Source organism: Enoplosus armatus, chromosome 14 (assembly GCF_043641665.1).
Source record: "Enoplosus armatus isolate fEnoArm2 chromosome 14, fEnoArm2.hap1, whole genome shotgun sequence".
In the NCBI taxonomy this organism is placed as follows: Eukaryota; Metazoa; Chordata; class Actinopteri; order Centrarchiformes; family Enoplosidae; genus Enoplosus; species Enoplosus armatus.
The window spans coordinates 2,389,901-2,411,375 of record NC_092193.1 but is presented as its reverse complement, the minus strand read 5'-3'; the positions used below and the strand labels follow the sequence as shown (position 1 = coordinate 2,411,375).

General features: G+C 39.6%; 1 protein-coding gene across 1 annotated transcript in view; it reads right to left on the bottom strand.

Moving 5' to 3' along the window:
- The window catches only part of LOC139296861 (la-related protein 4B-like), a 35,363-nt gene extending 17,136 nt beyond the window's left edge, over positions 1-18,227 (bottom strand). The window contains exons 1-3 of the mRNA XM_070919420.1: positions 17,913-18,227; positions 13,396-13,529; positions 3,074-3,227 (exon numbers count right to left, since the gene is read on the bottom strand). Coding sequence (XP_070775521.1) covers positions 3,074-3,227; positions 13,396-13,476 — 235 coding nt within the window. The 5' untranslated portion in view covers positions 13,477-13,529; positions 17,913-18,227. The remainder of the gene's footprint in view (positions 1-3,073; positions 3,228-13,395; positions 13,530-17,912) is intronic.
- Between the last annotated feature and the right edge of the window lie 3,248 nt (positions 18,228-21,475).

Below are 21,475 nucleotides of genomic sequence, written 5' to 3'. Positions count from 1 at the left end.
TAAATGATTTTGCATTATGATACTCTACACAATACATACAGCCGGTTCACTAAAGAATTTGTATTTCCTACTCAAAGCTAAACAAAGTTTGGAGACACACAGGGAGACATTCATTTGATAGATTGGCCTTAAATAAATAAGAAGACTTTAGTAGCTTGCATGAGCGGCAGCAGTCACCGTGGCAGGACAACAGAAAGCGCACTTCACCAATACAAAATAAACCCAGACATCGCAGTGCCGCTCCCATTGTTTGTTTGGTAGATAATCTGAGAAGTGCAGTGTGCTTCATAACATCACACTGGTTTTTGCAAGTAGTGAACCTGCAATTACCTGCTCTGTGACTAACCTCCAATCACTCTTCCACATTTACCAAATTCACAATAGTCTAAAAACTTCAGACAACTCTTTGTGTATTCTAGAGAAATTAATCTAAATTGTCTGCAACAGAGAATCCCTTTCAAAACACAGACTACAAAGTTAATACTCAAAGTGCTGAAGTTTAATTGAGCCTATACATTCAAAGCCTGTTTACCAGAGACAGATTAAGACTAATCCTTAGAGAGGGAGGTATTTAAAGGAGATAATGGAAAACGCACCTGAATGTAATACACATAAGACATACTTTTTATAATTTTTTTTATGTGAGAAAATTAAATACTTAATTTACTGACTAGAATTTTTAAGATTCTGGTAAAGGATTCCAAGTAGATGTGTCCTGAGAGTACTGGAAATTATGGCTAAAATAAATCACCTCTACATCAGTCAGATCACCATCCTAAAACTGTTCTTGTAACATATAAAATAATGGTGAACACTTAACTATTTCCTTTACTTATCAAAGTTGTTCACTACTGAAAAAATGATGCAAAAAAATAGAAAACTAGTATGAATGTTAAAGGAAACATGGGTGAGAGCAGTGACCGCAGTGATGTTCACATGTGTGTAGCTTCTATTTTAAATGTCTGAATTAAATCCACAGCTCCTTCACGGTGCTGAGCAGTAAACACTGTCACTTTATTAACAACCTAACCACTCAACATTGATCAATTTACAGATATACAGCTATAGTGACAGTGAGTGCTTAAGGAGGAGGAACCAGCCACTGTTGGTGCTGAGGAAAAGAACTTTCCTTTCCTCATGGCAAATTCACAATAACTGCATAGTGGTGAAAAAAAAGCCTACTACGTGAATGGCCAGACTACATAAAAGTCTCAAGTCTTCAGCAATGAATTTTTCATAAATGTCCTCACAGACGTAGACGAAAGGGGAGACGAAATAGGCCAGGACGTCAATCAGAGTCAAACGTAGACTAATCAATAATTTCTGTTTCGCCACCATGTCCTTGTTGCCTCTGCGTTGGCTATACTTGGCCGGGCACATTAAAGTGAGTCATTACGGTCATTTGTGTAGCGGGAACAGTGACTGCGGTTAGAATATTCATAGCTTGTACTAAATTGAGTATGAATGATTTAAGAGGTGTCTCGGCATGATGAGAAAAGTGACAAGAATGGACAAAGACAGGCTGCAAAGCAAAACAGTTGTTTTTAAGTAGAGCCCAGCTGTTTTTTTTTCCCCCCAACAAGCCATCATTATTGGTCGGCACTGGATTATTACAGATATATTGTATTGGCCTATATGTTAAATAGACTGCATTCTAACACTTCAGCTCCTTTCAATGTATCAACTCCACCTGACCCTTCAACCTCAAATAACCCACCGATTCTGTTTAGTCTTTCAAAATTAAAATGAAAAACTACCTGCAGTGTTCAAAGTGCTTCAACCTCACCTGTTACTCTCATACCAACACAACTCCAAGGAATCAACTTTTCAAAAGACCTTCATGCAGACAATTTATAATCACATTTGAATTGTGTTACATACGCTTTGTTTTAACACTCCTTTCAATCCAACTGATAGTTTAACGCCTTCCAGTAATTCCACAACAACTGACACAGCAACTTCTCTAAACTCCTCTTTATCCAGTGTTTAACTGCAGTTTATATCACACATATAATTCACATATGACTGCATATATGTAGGCAAATATAAAAACTGAAAATGCGATACACGTTTCTCAACCCCTTTCATTGGCTATGCTCACCAGATACTTAAACCCCACCTGAGCCTTCTACAGTGTTTCAAATCCAACAGACAGTTTCACTACCTTCAAGTCAAGTTTGTATTTATATTTTATTGTGCAAGAGCAACTGACACTTCAACTCCTTTCAGAAATCCAACCACTACTGAGATTTCAATTTCTTTCAGTGCTTCAAATACAACTGCTACTTCAACTTCTTTAAGTGCTCCCCCCTGCACCTCTTCACCAATATAGCTCCAAGGAATAAACTTTTTGAAGAAATTTATGCCGTTTCCATTTAAGCCAAAGCAGAAAATCCAGCCTTTTTATTCTTAACTTTCAGACCTTCATTCAGTTTCAGTTTACTTGTTGTTAGACAGAAAATTGTCACCAACCACAACCTAGCTAAGGTTCCTCTTTCTTACTGCCATGTTTGTTAGTGTTTATTTTACCAGCTGCTTTGACAGATATTAAATGTGTACTTTAGAGGTCCCCAGTTAAGTGATCTCTGTACTACAAAAAACCCCCCAAACAAATAAAAGCATGTCATTTTTTTTATTTCCTATTATAGAACTTTATTTTATGGTATTTGCAGTCAGGGAGTCCCATGATGTGTCATTTGGCTATGGTGCATAACATCATAACATGCCACTACAACTTAATGGATGTATTGTATTCAATACTTCGACAGTGTAATAAAGGCACAAATTATTCAAGTGTCAGGAAACTTCTTTTGTCCTTTTTGTCCTTAGGGCATGTCCCGACACTCCCCTTTTCAACGATTATCTTGCTTTCCAACCAATCTGCTGCTTTTTAAATTGTCGTGTGTATCCTATTTACATTTATGTGCTTTCGTGACTTATTACTCTTATGTACATATGTGTGTATTGCAGATGTAGTGCATTTAGATTTTGTTTAATTTGTTATGATGGCAAAATAACAGATGCTAAATATAGAGGTGGTCAGCATATTTTGTATCCCAAATCTTTGGCTGACCTTCTGGGCCGGGGTCGGGCGAACTATCGCAGCCTTCCTTCCATGGCTGCAGGGCAGCAGTTGTGGTGTCAGCACTCCCGCTGGGGTCCAGGCTAAACATGTGGTTGGCCCATGCTTTCGCATTGGGGTTGAGGTCTGAAACCTTGGCGGATTCCTGTGAACAGAACACAGAGTTTGGTCAGAGATGTCAATGTTGACTGATATCTGTGCATCGATAGTAACTTATTGTAAAACATAAAGACACTACAGTTTCACTCATTTCACCAAGCAATCTGTAAAACTTAAGTAAGGAGCTTCACACATATTACATACATACAAAAGTCGCATTTGCTTATTTGACAATACAGCATGTTCGAAATTAGTGACATAAGTGTTTGCAGATGAGCAAACAAGACAGTGATGTGTTATTATTCAATAGCAAAGGGGAATATATACGGTTTAGCAACCCTCCTGCATGTCTTGCAGTGTTTTAATCGCTTTAATGTTCATCACTATACTCCAAGTAATTGAGGAGCAGACCCACGTTGGCTGAATGGGAAGACTTATTTTCCATAATCATTATGCTAACAGGTCAGGTCAACTTTATTTCATTAAAATGAAAGTCTACAGAAATGTCCACTATTTCAATGAATTTTCTGACTTGAGCAACAGAAATCCTTTAACAGGCACTCATCAATCATGTCATACAACCGCCTCATCTGCCAACAAGACTCCCCTTCAAAACAGCAGAGAAGCAGGTACAAGCTGACAGGAACCATGCTCATAAAGCCCTGCTGCCTGCTGGACATACTCACAGGATCAAAGCAGCAGTTCAGCATGCATGTCTCACAGGCTAACAGACTGTAACCCAGAGCCGTGGTCAGAGCCAGCGTTTCATTGAAGTCCTGAGGCATAGCCGGCCAGGAGCTTCCTGACGGTGGTGGTATAAGGCTCCACTGCATCCAATCCATGATTAACACACATAAACAGAGTCTAAGTATCTCCACAGAGAGGCAGAGGAAGACTCCAGACCAACATTGTATGCCTTAAGCATAACGCGGGCTCCTCCAAGTGAAGGCACCACACCTCTCCAAGTCGTCCCTGTCAAATCACAGCCACTGCCACGCTCTGTCTGGCCCCTCCGATCCAAGCTGCTGGGTTGATTCAACAAATCTGATGACAGCACTGAGGCTCCTCTGCCCCGGTGGGCTAGGCTGACGTTGCAGAAGCTGACTGGCTGTCTTGCTCCTGTTAAGCAGCCATCTCTGCTTTTGTTTTGTCGCTGTTGCACTGAGTCATTCTCTGGCAAAAATACTGGAGCTGTAGAGGGAGTGTTAGAGTTGCACACCTGAGCTCAAACGAAGCCTGCTCCAGTGATCCACGTGCTAAATCAACCCTGAGGTATCGCTCAAATTAAATCAGCCCTCTTGAGCCTTGGTTTTAATAGATTATTCTGCTAACGAGCCGAGTTGCTGAGGCAAAAGAAAGGCTGGGAAACCTGCTTCTTATTCAAGAAGCAGCAAGTTGAGTTAAATATAGAATTAAGCAGAGAAACAAAGGAAGATAGATTAAAAGGAAAGACTTAAGGAGTGAGGACAGAGAGAGATAAGCCTGACTTGATACAAGATGAGCAGCAAGCGACATTGCTCCTGGGTTGTATTTCACTAACGCTGCACTGCAAGATCATTCGGGATGTGTCTGGCCAGACAGACACACACCCCCACCTCTGCTAATAATCCAGCCCTGCACTAATGTAAAACTCCCACTCCTGTCCGGCTGGCTGCCATAGAAACTGTTGCTGACATCACCGGATGTGTACGTTCTGGGCACCACTTGACCTTTCAAAATTTTAAAATGTTCCCTTCCTTCACAGAGGAGGAAAAGGTTAGCTGCTTCCCTGATTGAGGGAGTATTTTAGGAGGAGACGAGAGAAGGTGATTCATCATGAACCGCGGACAGAGACGAGTTATTGCCGGTGTCATAGGAGGCCAGCCGGCATAGCGCTGGGTTTATTGCGCTGCCTCTCTGATGGAGGCAAGCTCGCAGCGGCAGACAGAAAGACAGAGATGGCAGACATGCAAGAGTCCTTCAGGGGAGAAAACAAAAACAGCTGAATTTGGACTTATCTGTCTGTCTGCAGAGCTGAGGCTCATCTTCCCTCTGACAGCCACAGAGCTGAAGGGGACAACGGGCCAGATGAGTGCTCAGCACTCAAATGCATCATAGCTACTGTAAAACGCTTCATCCTGCACACCATTTCCTACACCATTAGACTAATATAGCATCAACAGAAGTGGTTCAAGGTGATGAGGTACTACCAATTCAGTTTCTCACAATGTAAGATGGCATTCAAACCAGGTGTTTACGTTTGTGGAAGTTTTCAGATACAACACGACATAATCAACAACCTACATCACATGTAGATAAAATAAGATCAATTTATTTATTAATTCAAACAGGTCTGGTTTGCTCATTGGTGCAGAAATAATGGACAAATTAGAACTTTGTAGGTAAGATTAAAAATCATGGCATGCAGATAGGTAGCTCGCTAGCTTTGTAGAAAGATGAACAAAATGATGGGAAAATGGCCACATAATTGGCGATAGGCATGTTGCTGCAGCTGTACAGGTTGTTGTAAGTCGACTTACAGAAATGACAACTCTTATTATTGGGATATTAACACAACAGCAGGCTGAATAAAGTGAAATAAAATGGCAATTCAGAATGACTATAGTAGGGCTGGGCAATAATCTATTGCTCATTAACTTCCAGTAAAGTCATATCGCAGTATCGTGTATCATATCATTGCACTAAACTATTTGAATATTTTCATGCATATAGTTACAGATCTATCTTGATGTCAGCCATATTCCTCTGCAGCCCTAACTAGAAGACCACGGCTGACTTCCACAGATGAGACCAAGTTAGAAATTCAAACGAAGAAATTGGTCCCAACTTAAAGATGGCAGAGATGCACTTCATTAGATTTCTCAGCATGTCAGCACGAACTCTAACTCTAAGATAATAACTCTCGTGTTAAAAACTAAACTAGCCCATGGCACCAAGTTTGACTTCCAACCCTTCAAATCTTTCACCCCATGTGTGCTGTAAATGGTTAAATGAATGTGTCGTGAAGTTTTACTTACAATTGCTAATACTGTGCAATAATTAGCCATGTAAAGTTGTTAAATATCAGTCTGACTTGACGTTAGCAGCTGCATGGGGAGAAGTTGAGCTTTTTCAACTGAATGTCAAACATATTTTGAGTTTCATCTGGTTTTTCAGAGCTGGATCACTGACTAAGAAGAAACTCAATATTTTGTTTCTGCCCCCATATTTTTGATTATTTCTGCATCCATACGCACACACACAAGCATTTTTATACCTGCAAAAGCTCTTTAACTAAATTGTGGCTTGGCTGTTACAGTAACATTCACTTACAAATGAGATGAGGATCTGATCCCAGTTCATTCCAGCTTTTGTCTATAACTGATTAGATTTAACACGCTGTGCTATAAATAGGTCATGTTCAATTTCTGGTCTGTTTCTAACACATATGTGCAAGGCATATGGTGCACCACTCTGTCTTTCTGTGTGTACGCATGTGTGGGAATAAGGAATGAGCTGAAAAACACAAGGGTTTGGTAGCACAACATGGCTTGTGTTACTATGGCACCAGCTCAGATTGGGGCTAAACTAGATTTGGATTACTTAGATGAAAGAAGTAGATTTCTATATAACTTGGTCTTAGATTAAATGTTATGTTAGTATTCCTATTTCAAGATCTACTAGGTGCTATTAGTTAAACACGTTAGACACATTTTTATATTGCCAGGTTAAATATTACATGATTAATAAATGTGCATTCTTAATCAAGTTCTACAGTCATGCAGAAATTAGTGTGCAGCCTTTGCAACAGCCTCTTGTATCTAAATTCTGAGGAAATTTGTATGTGGGTTGAAGTTTCAATTTTACTTCCTGTGGTCCCGACACTGTTTGTTTTTGTTTCAATTCATTGCACATTTTGGAAGTCTTTTTAAAAAAGGATTCAAAATTCTGGTCCGTGTTTAGTGTGAAGTATACTGACAGCAGCAGGGCAGCATCTGAAGTGACAAATCTAAAAGCAAATAAAATGCATTTACTAAGATAACCTGGACTGAACTACAACTTCTGTGCAGACGTCATGTGCATTTCATGACTTTTAAAGCTAAAAAAAGGTGTGGGGGAAAGATTTTCTATAACTTGACTTTGCTCAGGGACTCTGACACCCTGAACTGTGTGTATTCAACCCTGGAAGCAGTGTTTTGGTTCTCTGACCGCTTTTCCCACCACTAATCCCGGCTTGTAATGAGACCTACAGCCTGAAGCATTAGCCCACTGGACTCAATCAGAGGGAGTTTGCCCCTTCCTTTTCGCTGCCAATCTTCTTTCCAATCTTGAGCATGTGTAAATGACAGTGGAAAAAAGACAGCGGGCTGTTTCCATTTCCTAATTTTGGAGCTCTCCGGAAAAATAACTTTTTCTTCGCCTGAAGGCCATCCGCCTATTTCTTACCCATTTCCTTAGTTCCACATTCTTTCCTACTTGAAGAGGTTGATTGAAACTCATCAGGGAAACATGAAGACACATCCCTGTGCTTGCTTTGTGACAGACACATTTTCACTTTCTCAATTCAATTCCCTGCATTTCCTCTGTACTGAAGCAGCAGCCATGCTTCACCACTCTGAGCAAATTACAGTCACTGCTAAAAGTACTGTTAAAACAAGAGTGCTACAAAGAAAGATTTTCCACAAAAAAGTGTGATCTCTGATCCAAGGAAGAATTATTTAAAAAGATGCAGGAGCCTTCAGTAGAATCATAACTGCGGCCAAAACGGGGAGTGATCTGGAACCTTAACACTTTCCTCCTCAAGCCACAGTACTGGTGCCAAATACTGCAGTAAAATTTTCAATCCAAATTGTGACGCCCCCAGCCAGGAAAACCAGCCACCTTCAGTCAAACCAGCAGTGGCTTTTCATTGGAAAGAACCAGAAATCCAATCCACAGTTGGTTAAGTGGCTGGTAGAGGAGGCAGGTTTACTCATCACAGCCAGAATTTACTAGTATTTACCCAGAGGCTGGTGTAATATCCCACTGTGGTGACCACATTTAGCCCGGACAGTCTTTGCAAAAGTGTCACATGTGCTTCCATCAATCAAATCTGCAGATTGTGTAGCACCCTGACAGAATCATAAGCCATACTGACTGTGGAAATGAACTGAGGAGTCTGTGGGGATCGCGCACAAGATCACCTACACAGGGAGGTCGGTGAGAAAAAACACACAGGCATAATCGCTCACTGGGACACTCTATGCCTTAGTAGTGTCAAACAAAATTACTGATAGGCTGTAGAGAAAAGAAAAACGTTGTTTTTCAAGGATTTTGTGATTAATATGTTATCAGTTTTGGCACTACAGTTCCCACATTGCCTTGGGAGATGCAAACAGGAAGTACAATGTTGCCATGGAGTCGGCGAGTTGGCTGTGGGCTTGTGTTGAATGGCTTTTTAGCCTAAAGACGTCCACTTTTTAGCAAATCTGAGCCATAAAACGTCATTCTGTATTAGCTACTAGCAGTTCCTGTACAGACAACAATCAGTTACTTTTGACACTGAAACAATTAACATATTTTTACCACAGACAGTGAGCTCCTCTTAAGTTTTAATAAGCATCTTTTTTTAGATAATTTCAAAGCACACTTACGAATCCCTGTCCTGGAACTACGTTGAAGAAACTGTGATTTTTTTTATGTAAAATGCATCATGGCGGCTAAGGCTTAAACAGCTGCTGGTAATGTACAGTCCTTTGCATTCTTGGGTCATTTGTCTTTTCTGGTGAACTACTTATCTTATTCCCACAGATCAGCAGCCAAGCATAGATTGTGTAATATTTGTATGTACAAATTTCCAGTGCAGATACAACAGTTCAACATCCGGAGATAAACTAAGTTGTCACTCACCACTGTGGCTGATAACATTGAGACAACATTTGAATGTGTCAATTTAATGCAGTCAAATCTTGGTTCCCGTTTTACTACCATATTCTCTCTGAACACGAGGTAATAAAATCAAAGCAAATGATGGCTATCAAACAGGCTCCTGACTGGTTGCACGACCAGTTACTGCAAAACACTCTACTCCACCACATCTGTTCCTCCCATGTCTACATAGTTAACTAACCTTGCTTTGTTTAAATCAACATTTTTGTTTTGCATGTGGCTCACAGCAGGTGTGAAGCACCCAAAAAGACAAAAATTAGCATTAAGACATCAAGACAAAAGTTGACCAACCATTGACAGAGAAAATGCATGTAGTTTGTTCTCTTGACATTTGACATGCACAATATCTGCCAAAAAATAAAAATAAAATCAGACTGTGAAAATGTTTATGAAAAAATTAGCATTAAGACATCAAGACAAAAGTTGACCAACCATTGACAGAGAAAATGCATGTAGTTTGTTCTCTTGACATTTGACATGCACAATATCTGCCAAAAAATAAAAAATAAAATCAGACTGTGAAAATGTTTATGAAAAGCTTAATACTTGTCTCTTTTTACCACGTGTCCTACTGTGTATCAATCTGCAGTTTGGTTTTAGTCCGCCACTAGCTAGGTACACAACACAAGTCTGTTTCTTCTTAATATGTAAAACCTTCTGAACAGATCTATAAGTCTTTAATCTAGAAGTCTGCTCATCGCTTCACACAGTCCTCAATTCTACACACAGAACAGGTTATAAGACTTACAAGTGCATTTTAGCCCATTGTTCTCAACAGGTACTTTTTGCAGTTTACCTGCCCAGACACTTAATATCAGACAATTCCACTGCACCTGATAAAATGCTCTACTATGTTTACCCATTTACATCACCTCAACCTCTGAGGACAAAGCGGAGCAATGACTGATGTCTGCAACAAGATATTGTTTGGACTGTGTGATGGATGATGACAGGCAGAGCACTAAACCATCAGCACAGAGGGAACACAGGTACAAAATAATAGTTACTGCTGGATGTTTCCACTATGAATGTCTTAAGATCCATGGCGACCTTTAACAAACTTCAGACACACCCATCGCGAATAGAGACGATGGATTAACATTAAAGACGCTTCACTTGTTGCACATTCATTTTCAGTGACTAATGACCTGTGACCACAGAATGAAACGGGATGTTATGTCACTGTGATATGTGTCGAAGACTTCATGAGCACCTTTCAGACATTCTGTGCCAAACAAAATAAAGCTCTCATAGTAATCTGTTCACGCCCAGTTGAACAGCTTTTCTTCCTTGTAACCATCACAAACTGCCCATGGCTGCATTTTTAATCAATTATGCCTCCTGTTATTTCAATAAAAGTAAAAGATAGAATTCAAAACCAGTTAGGTCAGAGATTCTGGTGTGTTATGCTTGTAGCGATTAATGTAGCCCCAAGCTGCTAGCATCAAGCAGAGATGACGAGCGGACTACAGAGGTCTTATAAACTCCACACCCCTAGATTTTTCTTTATTTTCAAACGATCTGTCAATTTACAGAAAAATAATAACTGGCAACAATTTTGATAACCGCTTAATTGTTTAAAGTCATTTTTAAGTTGCGATTAATTGAGAAAAATAAACAGCAAATTGATTAGAGATGAAAATAATTGTTGCATCCCTAATTTAATATGCTGGATTAGCCAAAGATACACATTCCTGCCTGGTTTATTATGTGCTTCTTCACGGATTACCTTCTACAGAACAAGATGATAAGCTAGCAAGGCTATCACAAATTAGCCCACTGACAACTAAGGCCGCTTCCATCTGTCATGTGACCCTTGTCTTGCAGACTGTAGTTCCCTTGAGAGTCTCCCTTCTATAATAACCTGCCACTGATATTTTGTTGCTTGTTAAAGTGTTTAGCGGAATAGGATAACATAAATTAAAGAGTTTTGTCTGGTAGCTGCTGTAATAAAGCCAAAATGTAAAACATTTCTGCTCACTACACACATGCACAGTTTCAAAGACAACCTGCAATTAGCTTGGGCAGCTACCCTTGTATTAAGAGGGAAACACACTAATAAAAGGTGTAGACAAAGTGTTAGGACTCTGCTCTGTTTGGAGGTAATTCTACGTCTAGGTCTCGACAGCAAGAGGAACAACATTGTGTGTTTTGAACTTTTATTAACGTGGCAGCTGCCAGCTTTAACATCAAACTAAACTTACATATATACACCGGTTATATCGGTTACTGTTTCTATTGGTTTACCACAGGATCTCACATTTCTGTACATTGTTGTTGTTTAGTCTCTCTAAGTGCTGAAACCATTAGTAGATCAATCAGTCTCTTCACAGAAAATGAATGGGCAAGGTTTTGATAACTTATTTATAGCTAAGTGATTAATAAACATTTGATGGTTCAAGCTCCACAAATGTGAAGATTTCTCTGTCTGGTTTTAAATGGTTATATATTGATTCTTTTATGGGTTTTGGACAAAACAAGCAATTTGAAGACATCGACTTTGGCTCTTGAAAAATATGAGGTGAATTTTTCACAACTTCCTGACATTTTATTGACTGAATGATTTTAGAGAAAATAATCGGCAGATTAAATCGATGATAAAAATAATTAGTTGCAGCCTCAAAATAATCCAGGAGACAGTTTTGTCAAAAACTGCTTTAAAGAGCCACAAATCAATGTGAGGATCAGCAGACGACTAGGATTTTGTAAAGAGAAGGATGGGATCATAAAAAGACAAGTCTGTCAACACCAGGAAAAACAAACCATGATGAAGGAGCTGCTGAAACATTAACAACAACATCCGCACCCAGCTAACTTAGTGTGATGGTGGTAAATAAGCATCTTATTTTTCAGTCCCAACATTCCTTCTGACAAGGCCTCAGTTTAAGCTCCAGTTTGTTTAGTTGATAGTGCATTATGTTGTGTCGTCACATCCCATGAAGGCATGAGAATGAAATCTCAACTGGTGCTCTACTGCACTCGAGATGTGCCGCTCCAACAAGGTCCAAAATGTCACATCTGTGATCAATAGGGCCGATACCAGCCCGTGAAAAGAGAGAAATAAAAACAGGTCATGGTTATTTAGTTACAATAGTTGCTTCTTTCTCATGTTTCTTTACAAAGCACTTCTCTATTATACATAATCAGTGTGGGAAATCAACTCCAGTCAAAACCGGACTGTGGCTGGTATGATGTTCTCTATCAAGGTTGGAAGAGAACTGACTATGACTTTGAGGACTTTTTCTAAAAATCTAGGTGGTTGGCACAACAACAAGACATGTTATTTTGTTTTGAATTCACATCTACTGTCCACAGGCACACTTCACTATTGGATGCCCATCATGCTGGTGATGTAGGAACTGAAACTTTCTCTAATGTAACACGTGTTTACCACCACCCCACATCGGTTCACCTGTTAAACGGTACAGATGTAACTTGCGTTCTCCACTGTATAACTCCTTCATTTAGTTTTGGTAAGAGCGTCACCTCCCCACCTACAATCGTAATGCAGCACAAGTAATCCACTGTGTGTGTGTAAACAAGCTCAATCCACTTTGGGAAATCTGCTGTGAACGACACCACCTGAAAGCCACCTAAAAATCAATAAACTTCTACTGCAACACAATCATCCATCCAGCAGATGGCTGCAATAAAAACAGCAGGTATCTCACGTTCCACTCTGTTGCTCGTCTGGTCACAAAAAGCAAAACGTTGATGACTTGAACATCAATGAAGTCAAATTAAGGATGGTGGGCTGAGCCTTTGATAATACCAGCCAATCAGAGAAAGAGCTAAAAAACCTTTTGCCTTTTGAAAATAATTGTTGCAGCCCTAATTGAATATGCTGGATTAGCCAAAGACACACATTCCTGTCTGGTTATTTTATCCATAAAGAGATTTTCCAGAAAATGTACTGCATCACAATATATATCAATACATAAAATTACATATACTTTGATAAAGGATTTTATCCACATTGGAAAACTCTAATGGGAAATGCTAAAATACTACAAAATATTGTTTAACATTTGTTAAATTGTTATTTGTTAATCTCCACGTGTTTCATGATTTAAAATAAATTCTGCCTACAAAATGAAATAATTCACAATATTATGCTTGTATGTATGACAATCTCACTTTTATTTAAAAAAAAAAAGATAAAAGTTAATTTGATTTGTCATGATATCTTATCAACAACTAAATTGAACATTTTGGGGATTTTAATGGTCACTGGAAATGATTCAACTGTATCAACATGCATGAAAAGCAGGACAACTGAAAAACACGTCTGTGTATGTACCACTCACCAAATGAGAGTTCTCTTTTGCCTCTTGTACTTGCTGCACCTGTGGTTCAGCTACAACTTTCGTGTCCTGGTCAGAAGTCATGAGCCGTCTGCTTCTTGGCTCCTCAGGGAGAAGTCTCTGTGTCACCAAGTAAGCTACAGGGGGGCAGAGGGGACAAACAAGTTAGATTCAAGAATGGATGTTTATCACATGACTGTGGCTTAATATCAGTTGTTCCACGTGTAAGATGAAAAAGGCCAGGGGGCAGTGTCCGATAGTTACTTTATAAAAGCCTGTCTGGACTGGTCTAAGCACAGAACTACCTCCTGAGATAACTAATTAGACAAAATACGCTTTTTCATACTACTGTGACTTGTTTTTAATGCCGGTTTGTGAACAGAATAATGTGTGCTGTACTGAATAAAATAAAAAAACAACAAATTTAGAGCTATAATTCAAAATCAGCCCAATCTCACACAACAGATTTGTTTTTAAAATTTATCTTTTAGTGCAAAAGTATTGTTACATCTCTAAATGTTGGCTGCCATGTTGACTTTGACTCCAAGTTATTTATCAAACACAAATTCTACTGGCACCTGGCAGGTAATAATTTAAGACCCTGACAGAAGTAACACATACATTTTGGTTCAAGAGGCTACACTCATGTTTAATATCAGATCAGATTTAGCTGCAGTTTAGCAGCTCTTGCCAAAGCACGGAGATATTATTCTAAAATAAGACAACATTCAAACTAGGGATGTTAATAATTAACTGTTTGACCGACAATAAAAATGTTGACCAATTAATACTATCACTTAAAAAAAAAGAATTAAAGCAATGATGTTGCTCCTGGGGCACCAGGACACCCTCCGCCCCTTGGATACTCTTAACTCGTGGAAAAGTATTCAGACGTTCTTCCCGAGGTTGGCCACTCTAGCGAGGCGCTATCTCTGCGTTCCCCGGACATCGGTACCATCGGACCTGGTATTCTCCTCCACGAGTCTCACAGTCAAAAGACACCAGCGCACCAGACTAACCCCACCGCATGTCGACATGTTGCTATTTCTGAATAAAAACCAGTAGACGAGCTGTCCGCGAGTCAGGACTGAGGTAGGCTCGGCCTGTTGTTATTTTAGGACTATTTGAGGTCTGAAAAGGTTTCTGTTTTGTTAACCTGTTGTCTGCTTTTGATAATTAATTTGCCCATTTCAAAAAGCTGGCTACTGTTTGCTATGATATTTATTTTCATAAGTTATAAAATATTTTTCTAAACAGGCTGTTATGCCTAAATGCTCTATACAGCGGTCTCAGCACTGGAGGGTTCAATGTGTCAATGTGTGAATCCTCATGTTCTGGTGTTGTTTGCGCTGCTATTTCACAAAGAAAAATAAACCCTTTCTTATTAAAAAAAACAACAGTTATAGGCCTATTGGTCATTTTTTAAATGGGTCACAGACATTCGTCCAATCTAAACAGTACATTAATCTTGTTGGTTAATAATCAGTTAATGAGGGTCGGCTATTGGTCAGATAAAAAATCCCTAACTCAACATGTAAACTACAGGGAGAGAGAAGGGACATAAGTTTAAGGGATCAATATCTAACAGTAGTCTAACATCCAGTGTAGACAGACTTGTACATGGTTAGACAGGTTTAACAGAACCCATAATAGAAACAACCAAACAAACAGCCTCAACTACTTACTCTGCATTTATTATACAATGCAACAGATGTCTTAAGGGCAGATATAAGACATATTTGTACTCAGTTGTCTGATATTTTGGCCAAAAGACTTTTCATTTTGTGACAGTTCCTTTGTTTTTTCATTGAAACACTAAAAGGTTTTAAACCTTTTAGGTTTAAACTCAGTTTTACACCTGGGATTATAATACTCCCATGTGTCAAAAATATGTTGTGTTTCCTGTTGCCTGACGATACTGTTCACTGGTTTACAGTAAATGAGGTCCTCTTAATGCCAAGTGAGCTTCACGTAATACAAAGTGAAAATAAAACTTAAGGGAGAAATTAGTAATGAGGTTCTGAATAAAGCAATTTTTAAAAAAAGAAAATGAACAGTTAAAGTTTGCTTACCAATTAGTATTTTTAAAATCAGAGTTTCACTCAAAGTTTGTATTTGATTTATGTATGTTTTATAATTCATACAAACTCTGGATTTGTTATGTCAGAAGTTAAAACGATTGATCTAGCTAGTCATCTGGATTCATCTTAAGAAGACCATGACCTGCGCAGTGCTAAGATCAGGAAAATAATATGCGACTATTAAGGCTGCAACTGACAATTAGGACTGCTTTCAGTTCAACCAATTAATCATTTACTCTATGAAATTAAAAAAAATGGCAAATGCTCATTTGAAATAGTAAGGAGTAACTGCTGGTTTTCTTAGTCTTTTATGTTAGTAAACTGGGCATCTTTGCTTGTTTTGTCCACACAAGTAAGGCCCTAGTAAGGAGCCTGCAACAAGTGGCTTGGCTGAGTTAAGTTCAAGTTGTTTAATTAAATATATAATTTTGATTACATTTAATTAACTGTCTGTCAATCAGTCAACCGTCAACCACCAGCAGTACCAGCAGTCTCATTGGTTGATCACTTCCACTTCATCTGACCTCAACCTTATATATTTACAGACAAAAAGGGAGGAGGACCCCAGCGAGTCCAAACATCACTGGAAACACCTTCTTTTCTGTCCCGTTGGAGCCGTTTGTAAAGCACTGATAATCCGCCGCAACAATTGGGTGCCTGTCTCTGACACGGGCCCTCGCTGTGTTTGCATACAAAGCAGAAAAAGAATGGCATGGCTGTAAAGCTGGTGACCTTTGATCCACATACTGATTCCCATACACGGCATGTGTGCTTGTGTCATGCACTGCGATGAATGGGGCTAAACACAACTCTCCATCAATTCTAGACAGCTATCAAAACAGCTGTTGTGTGACTGAACAGCAGAATTTGATAAGGAAATGTACATTTAACTTCTGTGACTTTCGAGTGTGTTTTTTCAGTCACACCATGGCACAGCAAATAATATGAATACCAGGCTGAAGTGATAAGTTAAGTAAATATATTTCTGTGGTTTTGAAGCATTTGTATGAAGGTTTAGGGCTTTTAGTCTGTCAACCAAGATTTCTGTGTGTCGTTCAAAAGGATACTTGGCGAAGAGGCCTCAACAAAGCCTCAAACTAAGCAACTGATCTAAACTTGGCTATGCACATCCGACTCTGCTGCAAATCCTGACAGTTTTTTGTGTTTTGGGAACAATATACTGCTACTGACACGTGTAAACTGTGTACACTCTAATGAGGGATTATATCCTCCAAGATGAGTCACAGAAACTCTCTTATGAAGCCTTTTTCATATAACTGAAAATCTAAATACAAATTAAAACAAGGTTGTTTTCCTTTTGATCCTGAAACACCAGCAGTTCAGAGATAACATGCCAACCACATTGTAATTTTAAACTGTTTGAGTTGACGCCTATCACAAACACAATCTACCTTGCAGCAAGTTTTGAGAAAATAGCAGTACTTTAAAGTGACCAGATCTTGGTATTTACGTAATATAGGGCAGACGGTAATCACATAACTCCTGACAACTTTTACAATGTAGTTTGACCCCAAACATCCCAGAAAAAGACTGCCCCGGTCACAATACCGGTCATTTCCTCTACATATGTAGTGAGTCAATCATAACGTCTAGACGAGGCCTGGACCAAAACACACGCTTTGCTCGGTCCTCCTCGTCCTTCCACAGTCTTGTTTCCACCCTGCATAATCACAAGAGGTGATTTATAACCAAAATGCTACTCTGATGTTCCAAAATAAGCCCGAGGTTCAACCCCACCGGTGAAAAATGCAACAAGGGGCCAACGAGTGTATTTTTAGTCGGTGGGTTACCGCTGGTGGAGGATGGTCACCAGGCATCTCACATGTCCCTGTGGGCGTGTTGAACCAGTGTTTATCTCCATCCAAACAGGCTACCGCACACTTCAGATGTGTTTGTTTGGATCAACGTTACTAGTCACACATTGCAACTTCTACTAAAGACGCAATGCAGGCGTGTTTAGTAGCTGACACAGCCGAGAAAGACTGCAGCTCACATGCCATGCCCATGCCAAGGGCCATGCACAGCGACACTCCTTCGTCACTGGGCAACATTACATATACAGGCTTTGTGAGGGCGAAGTACAGGCTAAATGTGGGTAATAAATGAACAAAAACTGGAGGCGTTTCAGCCATAAACACATCACAACGTTACGTTTTAAAGTTGACTCGGGCAGGAAAGTAGCAGCCATGTCTAGTTAGCTGGCTTGCAGCAGCATCCAATGAAAGATGGCGACCTCCGGCGTGATTTCGCGGATTCCCCAACCCCCCCATCGTTTTGAATCAAGCTAATATTTAGTTAGCAAGCAAGCTAACTTAACCTGACTTTACAGGGCAGCGATTTGACAGTGTCCACCCGTGTGTTTGTTGCTCTGATGCCCACTTTGACTTACAATAAGTTTGAAAACTGTTTCTTACTCACCTGTCAACTCTCACTGCACGGCAATGCAAATACTATGGTGGTAGTGGCAGCTGATGGTGGTGTTGGACTGAGGCCTTGAATTGGCTTCCAGGCTAAATACGCAGGGTATTAGCTAGCAGGCTATATCGAGCACGCTAGCTAGGAACAACCGGCTTACCGCTCTAGACCTCACCGCAAATACTCTTCAGATTTCAGAGGAGCTCGCCACGACCAGTTGCAGGGCAATGAAAAAACGACGCCCCCAAAACTGTCTGCAAAAACGGGCTCCCCCGACCAGCACTGCAAGCTAGTTAGCAAGTAAGCTAGCTAAGAGTTAGCTAGGTGGCTAGCTACCTAGCTTGCCTATCAACTTTGTGCAGTCGGGCTCGATAAATCTGGCGCCTGGAATTTCACGCGAAGCAAATTCCTCACGGTCAACAGCAGGCTCTACGGGAGGGGAAGTCAAAAACCAACCGAGAAACCCTGAAACCGAGGAATAAACGTTACTCGCCTCAAAGCTTCCGATCGATCAAACACTCGTTACAGCTAAAGATGAGAGAGAAGGGGGGTTTAGGAATGGAGAAGTCGCCGTTTCCTTTCCCTTTCGTGTGCAGCACAAAGATCGTCTATAGTACCGTTGATGGAGCACTCAGAAGAGGCCAGTCACCCGGTCTCCAAAAAATGTCCTTTATGATGCCTTAAAACAATCTTTGCACTGTAGGATCTTGTTTTTAAAATGTCATTTAATAGTTGTTTTACTTTTGTAATCACAGTGGTATAGTCAGGGTGACTTCACAACTCAATTACAAAATCAGGATAGTAATTAGGAATGTAATCCATTTATTCACCAAACTTTTCACATATGCAATAAGAGTTGGAAGAGCTCAACTTTATACGGAGGGGCATAATTTGGCGAGATGCAGTGAGCTGTGCAGCCTAAAGCTATGATACAACTTTTTACACATTTTTATTGTGTTTTCATTTTTCCAGGTTTCCTCCCAATTTGTAATTACCAATCCTTTAAGTACTACAGTCTCCGTGCTATATGCCTTTGTTGGCCTGCAGACAGTGGTGGAAGAAGTATTCAGATTCTTTACTTAAAGGGGAACTCCAGCAATATAGAGTTGGACTTTTCACAAAATTGTGTGCTTGTGAGAAACAGATAACTAAAATAATGGACAAAACCATGTAAACTGTGTGAACTTGGCGGTTTCCCTTTAAGTTAAAGAAGCACTATCACACTGTTGAAATTCTCAGTTATAAGTAAAAGTCCTGCATTCAGAATCCTACTTAAGTAAAAGTGCAGATGCATTATCAAAAGTAGTAGAGCAATACAAATAAAAGTATGTGTGTTACATTATATTATATGATATTTATTACTGATGCATGTTGAAGTTCATTGTGGTTTCTATTGTTGAGGAGTGTAATCCACAAGAAACCCTCATATTTTGTAAGATTTTAATCAGTAGAGTAACTAGTAACTATACCTTTCAAATAAAATAGATGTAATTCAATAGCAGAATACTTCTGAAATGTTGTGAAGATCGTGAAGTAGCATCAAATGTAAATACTCTAGTTACTCGAGTACAGTACTTACTTTGCAAGTACTTAACTTCTTCTCAAGCGGAGGAGGTTCAGGTTAATGAATCATGTTAATTGTGTCAGATTTGTAAAGTCCTAAACATGAATATAATAGTAAACACATTATCTTAACATGATATGTGCAGCGCCCTGGTGTTCTGGGGGTTAAAGCACTGACCTTGAACTGCAATGTCCCCAGTTCATGTGTGTGTGTGTGTGGGGGGGGGGTATTGTCAGCTGTCAAATAAAGGCATAAAATACAAGAAATAAATACATATCAAAAAAGGTTAATACTGTTAATAATGACAATGACATGACATGAATATTTGCATAAAATATTAGGTCTACATTTACATCACTACAAAAGAATCTCTAAAATGAGGTCTTAAGGGTTTGTTTCAATAGTGAATGAAAATATAAAACATGATGAACTGATTTTTAACCTCATTTTCATCAAGATATACCACTTTTTATTTTGTTAGCATATAGCAGCTACAGCTCCCATTAGTTTTGCAGAATGACGACAAAGCAGGTTGTTTTTATCTTGCTTGATATCGCGACATGCTCATTTGTTACCATCCAATACCGTAGTTAGACGTCAATGAAACCCAGAAAATGGAGAGGTTTAGCTCGACAAGTGGGCGGGACGCAGGAGCAGTAAAGATGAACCGCTCTCGGGTTAGCAGAGTGAGACCTCTTCGTGTTTTTTCTCTCTCTGGTGCAGTACTGAACCCGGAGCTGTCACACAGATCTCGAGCTCCCGCCCTTCCTCCTCGTCCTCCTCCCTCGCTCTCACAGCGGGCCGTCCTGATTGGTCGAGACTGGCAGTGGGCGCACGCGGACCCACTCGTGATCGGCGGGAGTGGGTGTGGCCTAAAGACGAAGGCGTCCCGCTGATTGGTTATTTCTTGATCGCCGCGGATCACAACAAATATGGAGTGGAGTTGGTTCCGGGTTGGGAGGCGTTTTTCCTTACAACAAAATAACCCTAAATAACCAGTTTAATTAGACCCCCTACTTCATATTTAAAGGATAACTCTGATGACTTTCTATACTTTTCTTACTTTGCCATGAAACGACTTAAACCAACAGTCGGTGTATCCACTAACAAGTACTGTGTGTGAATCCAAAGCCTGACATATATCTTCTTCCTCTGTGCCACAGAGCTCCATTGTTGTCCAACAGATATTAAAACACACCAGTGAGCCACACTGTTGCACTGGGTGACATGTTCCTTCATTACCATGAACACACACACACACTGTTGTTTAACTTTACTCCGTCCTGCTGCCCCAAATACTCACTAGAGCACCAAATGTGGATTAATCTGCCACTAAAAATAGTCCCCAACAAATGCATAATTTCCTACTGTTTGAGTAATGTTTGCTAAAAGCCACAGTGTGCTGTTTTAGGAAATTAATGAGCCTTTTTTTAAATTAAATTTTTTTTTTTTAATCTTTAATACCACTGGGCTTGATGCTGAGTGCCACAGAGAAGGTATGGAAGTAAGAAAGTATTGAGAGATTTGTTGACAATTCTTTAAATAGCTTGGTGGTTTGAATGTCTTATTGCAGTGTCCTGAAGACTCCCATCATAAACAGATCTTACTTTTTTGGTCACTCCTATATAGATTAGATGTTCTCCTAATATGTGCTAGATTTGAAATAACTTTTATATTACATGCAATAAAAAACATATGTACATTGATGTAAGCAGAATATTGTGATTGTAAATCAACTTGCGTTCTTCTGGCTAGTGTTTCAGTTCAACAGCACCACAAACTACATTCTCTAAAATATATAAAATAATGAACATTATAATCTACTGTAGCTTACTGTAGTCTTTTTTTTTTTATAAAAATGGACAAACACATTGAAATAGAAATTGTTAAATAAGTGTTGTTTTTTCCCCTGCTATGTCTGTATTCGGCCGTAGGGGGGCGCTGTGCAGAAACACTCACGCTGAAAAGTGTTTTCAGTGCCTTTTCCGGTTCTAACGGAACG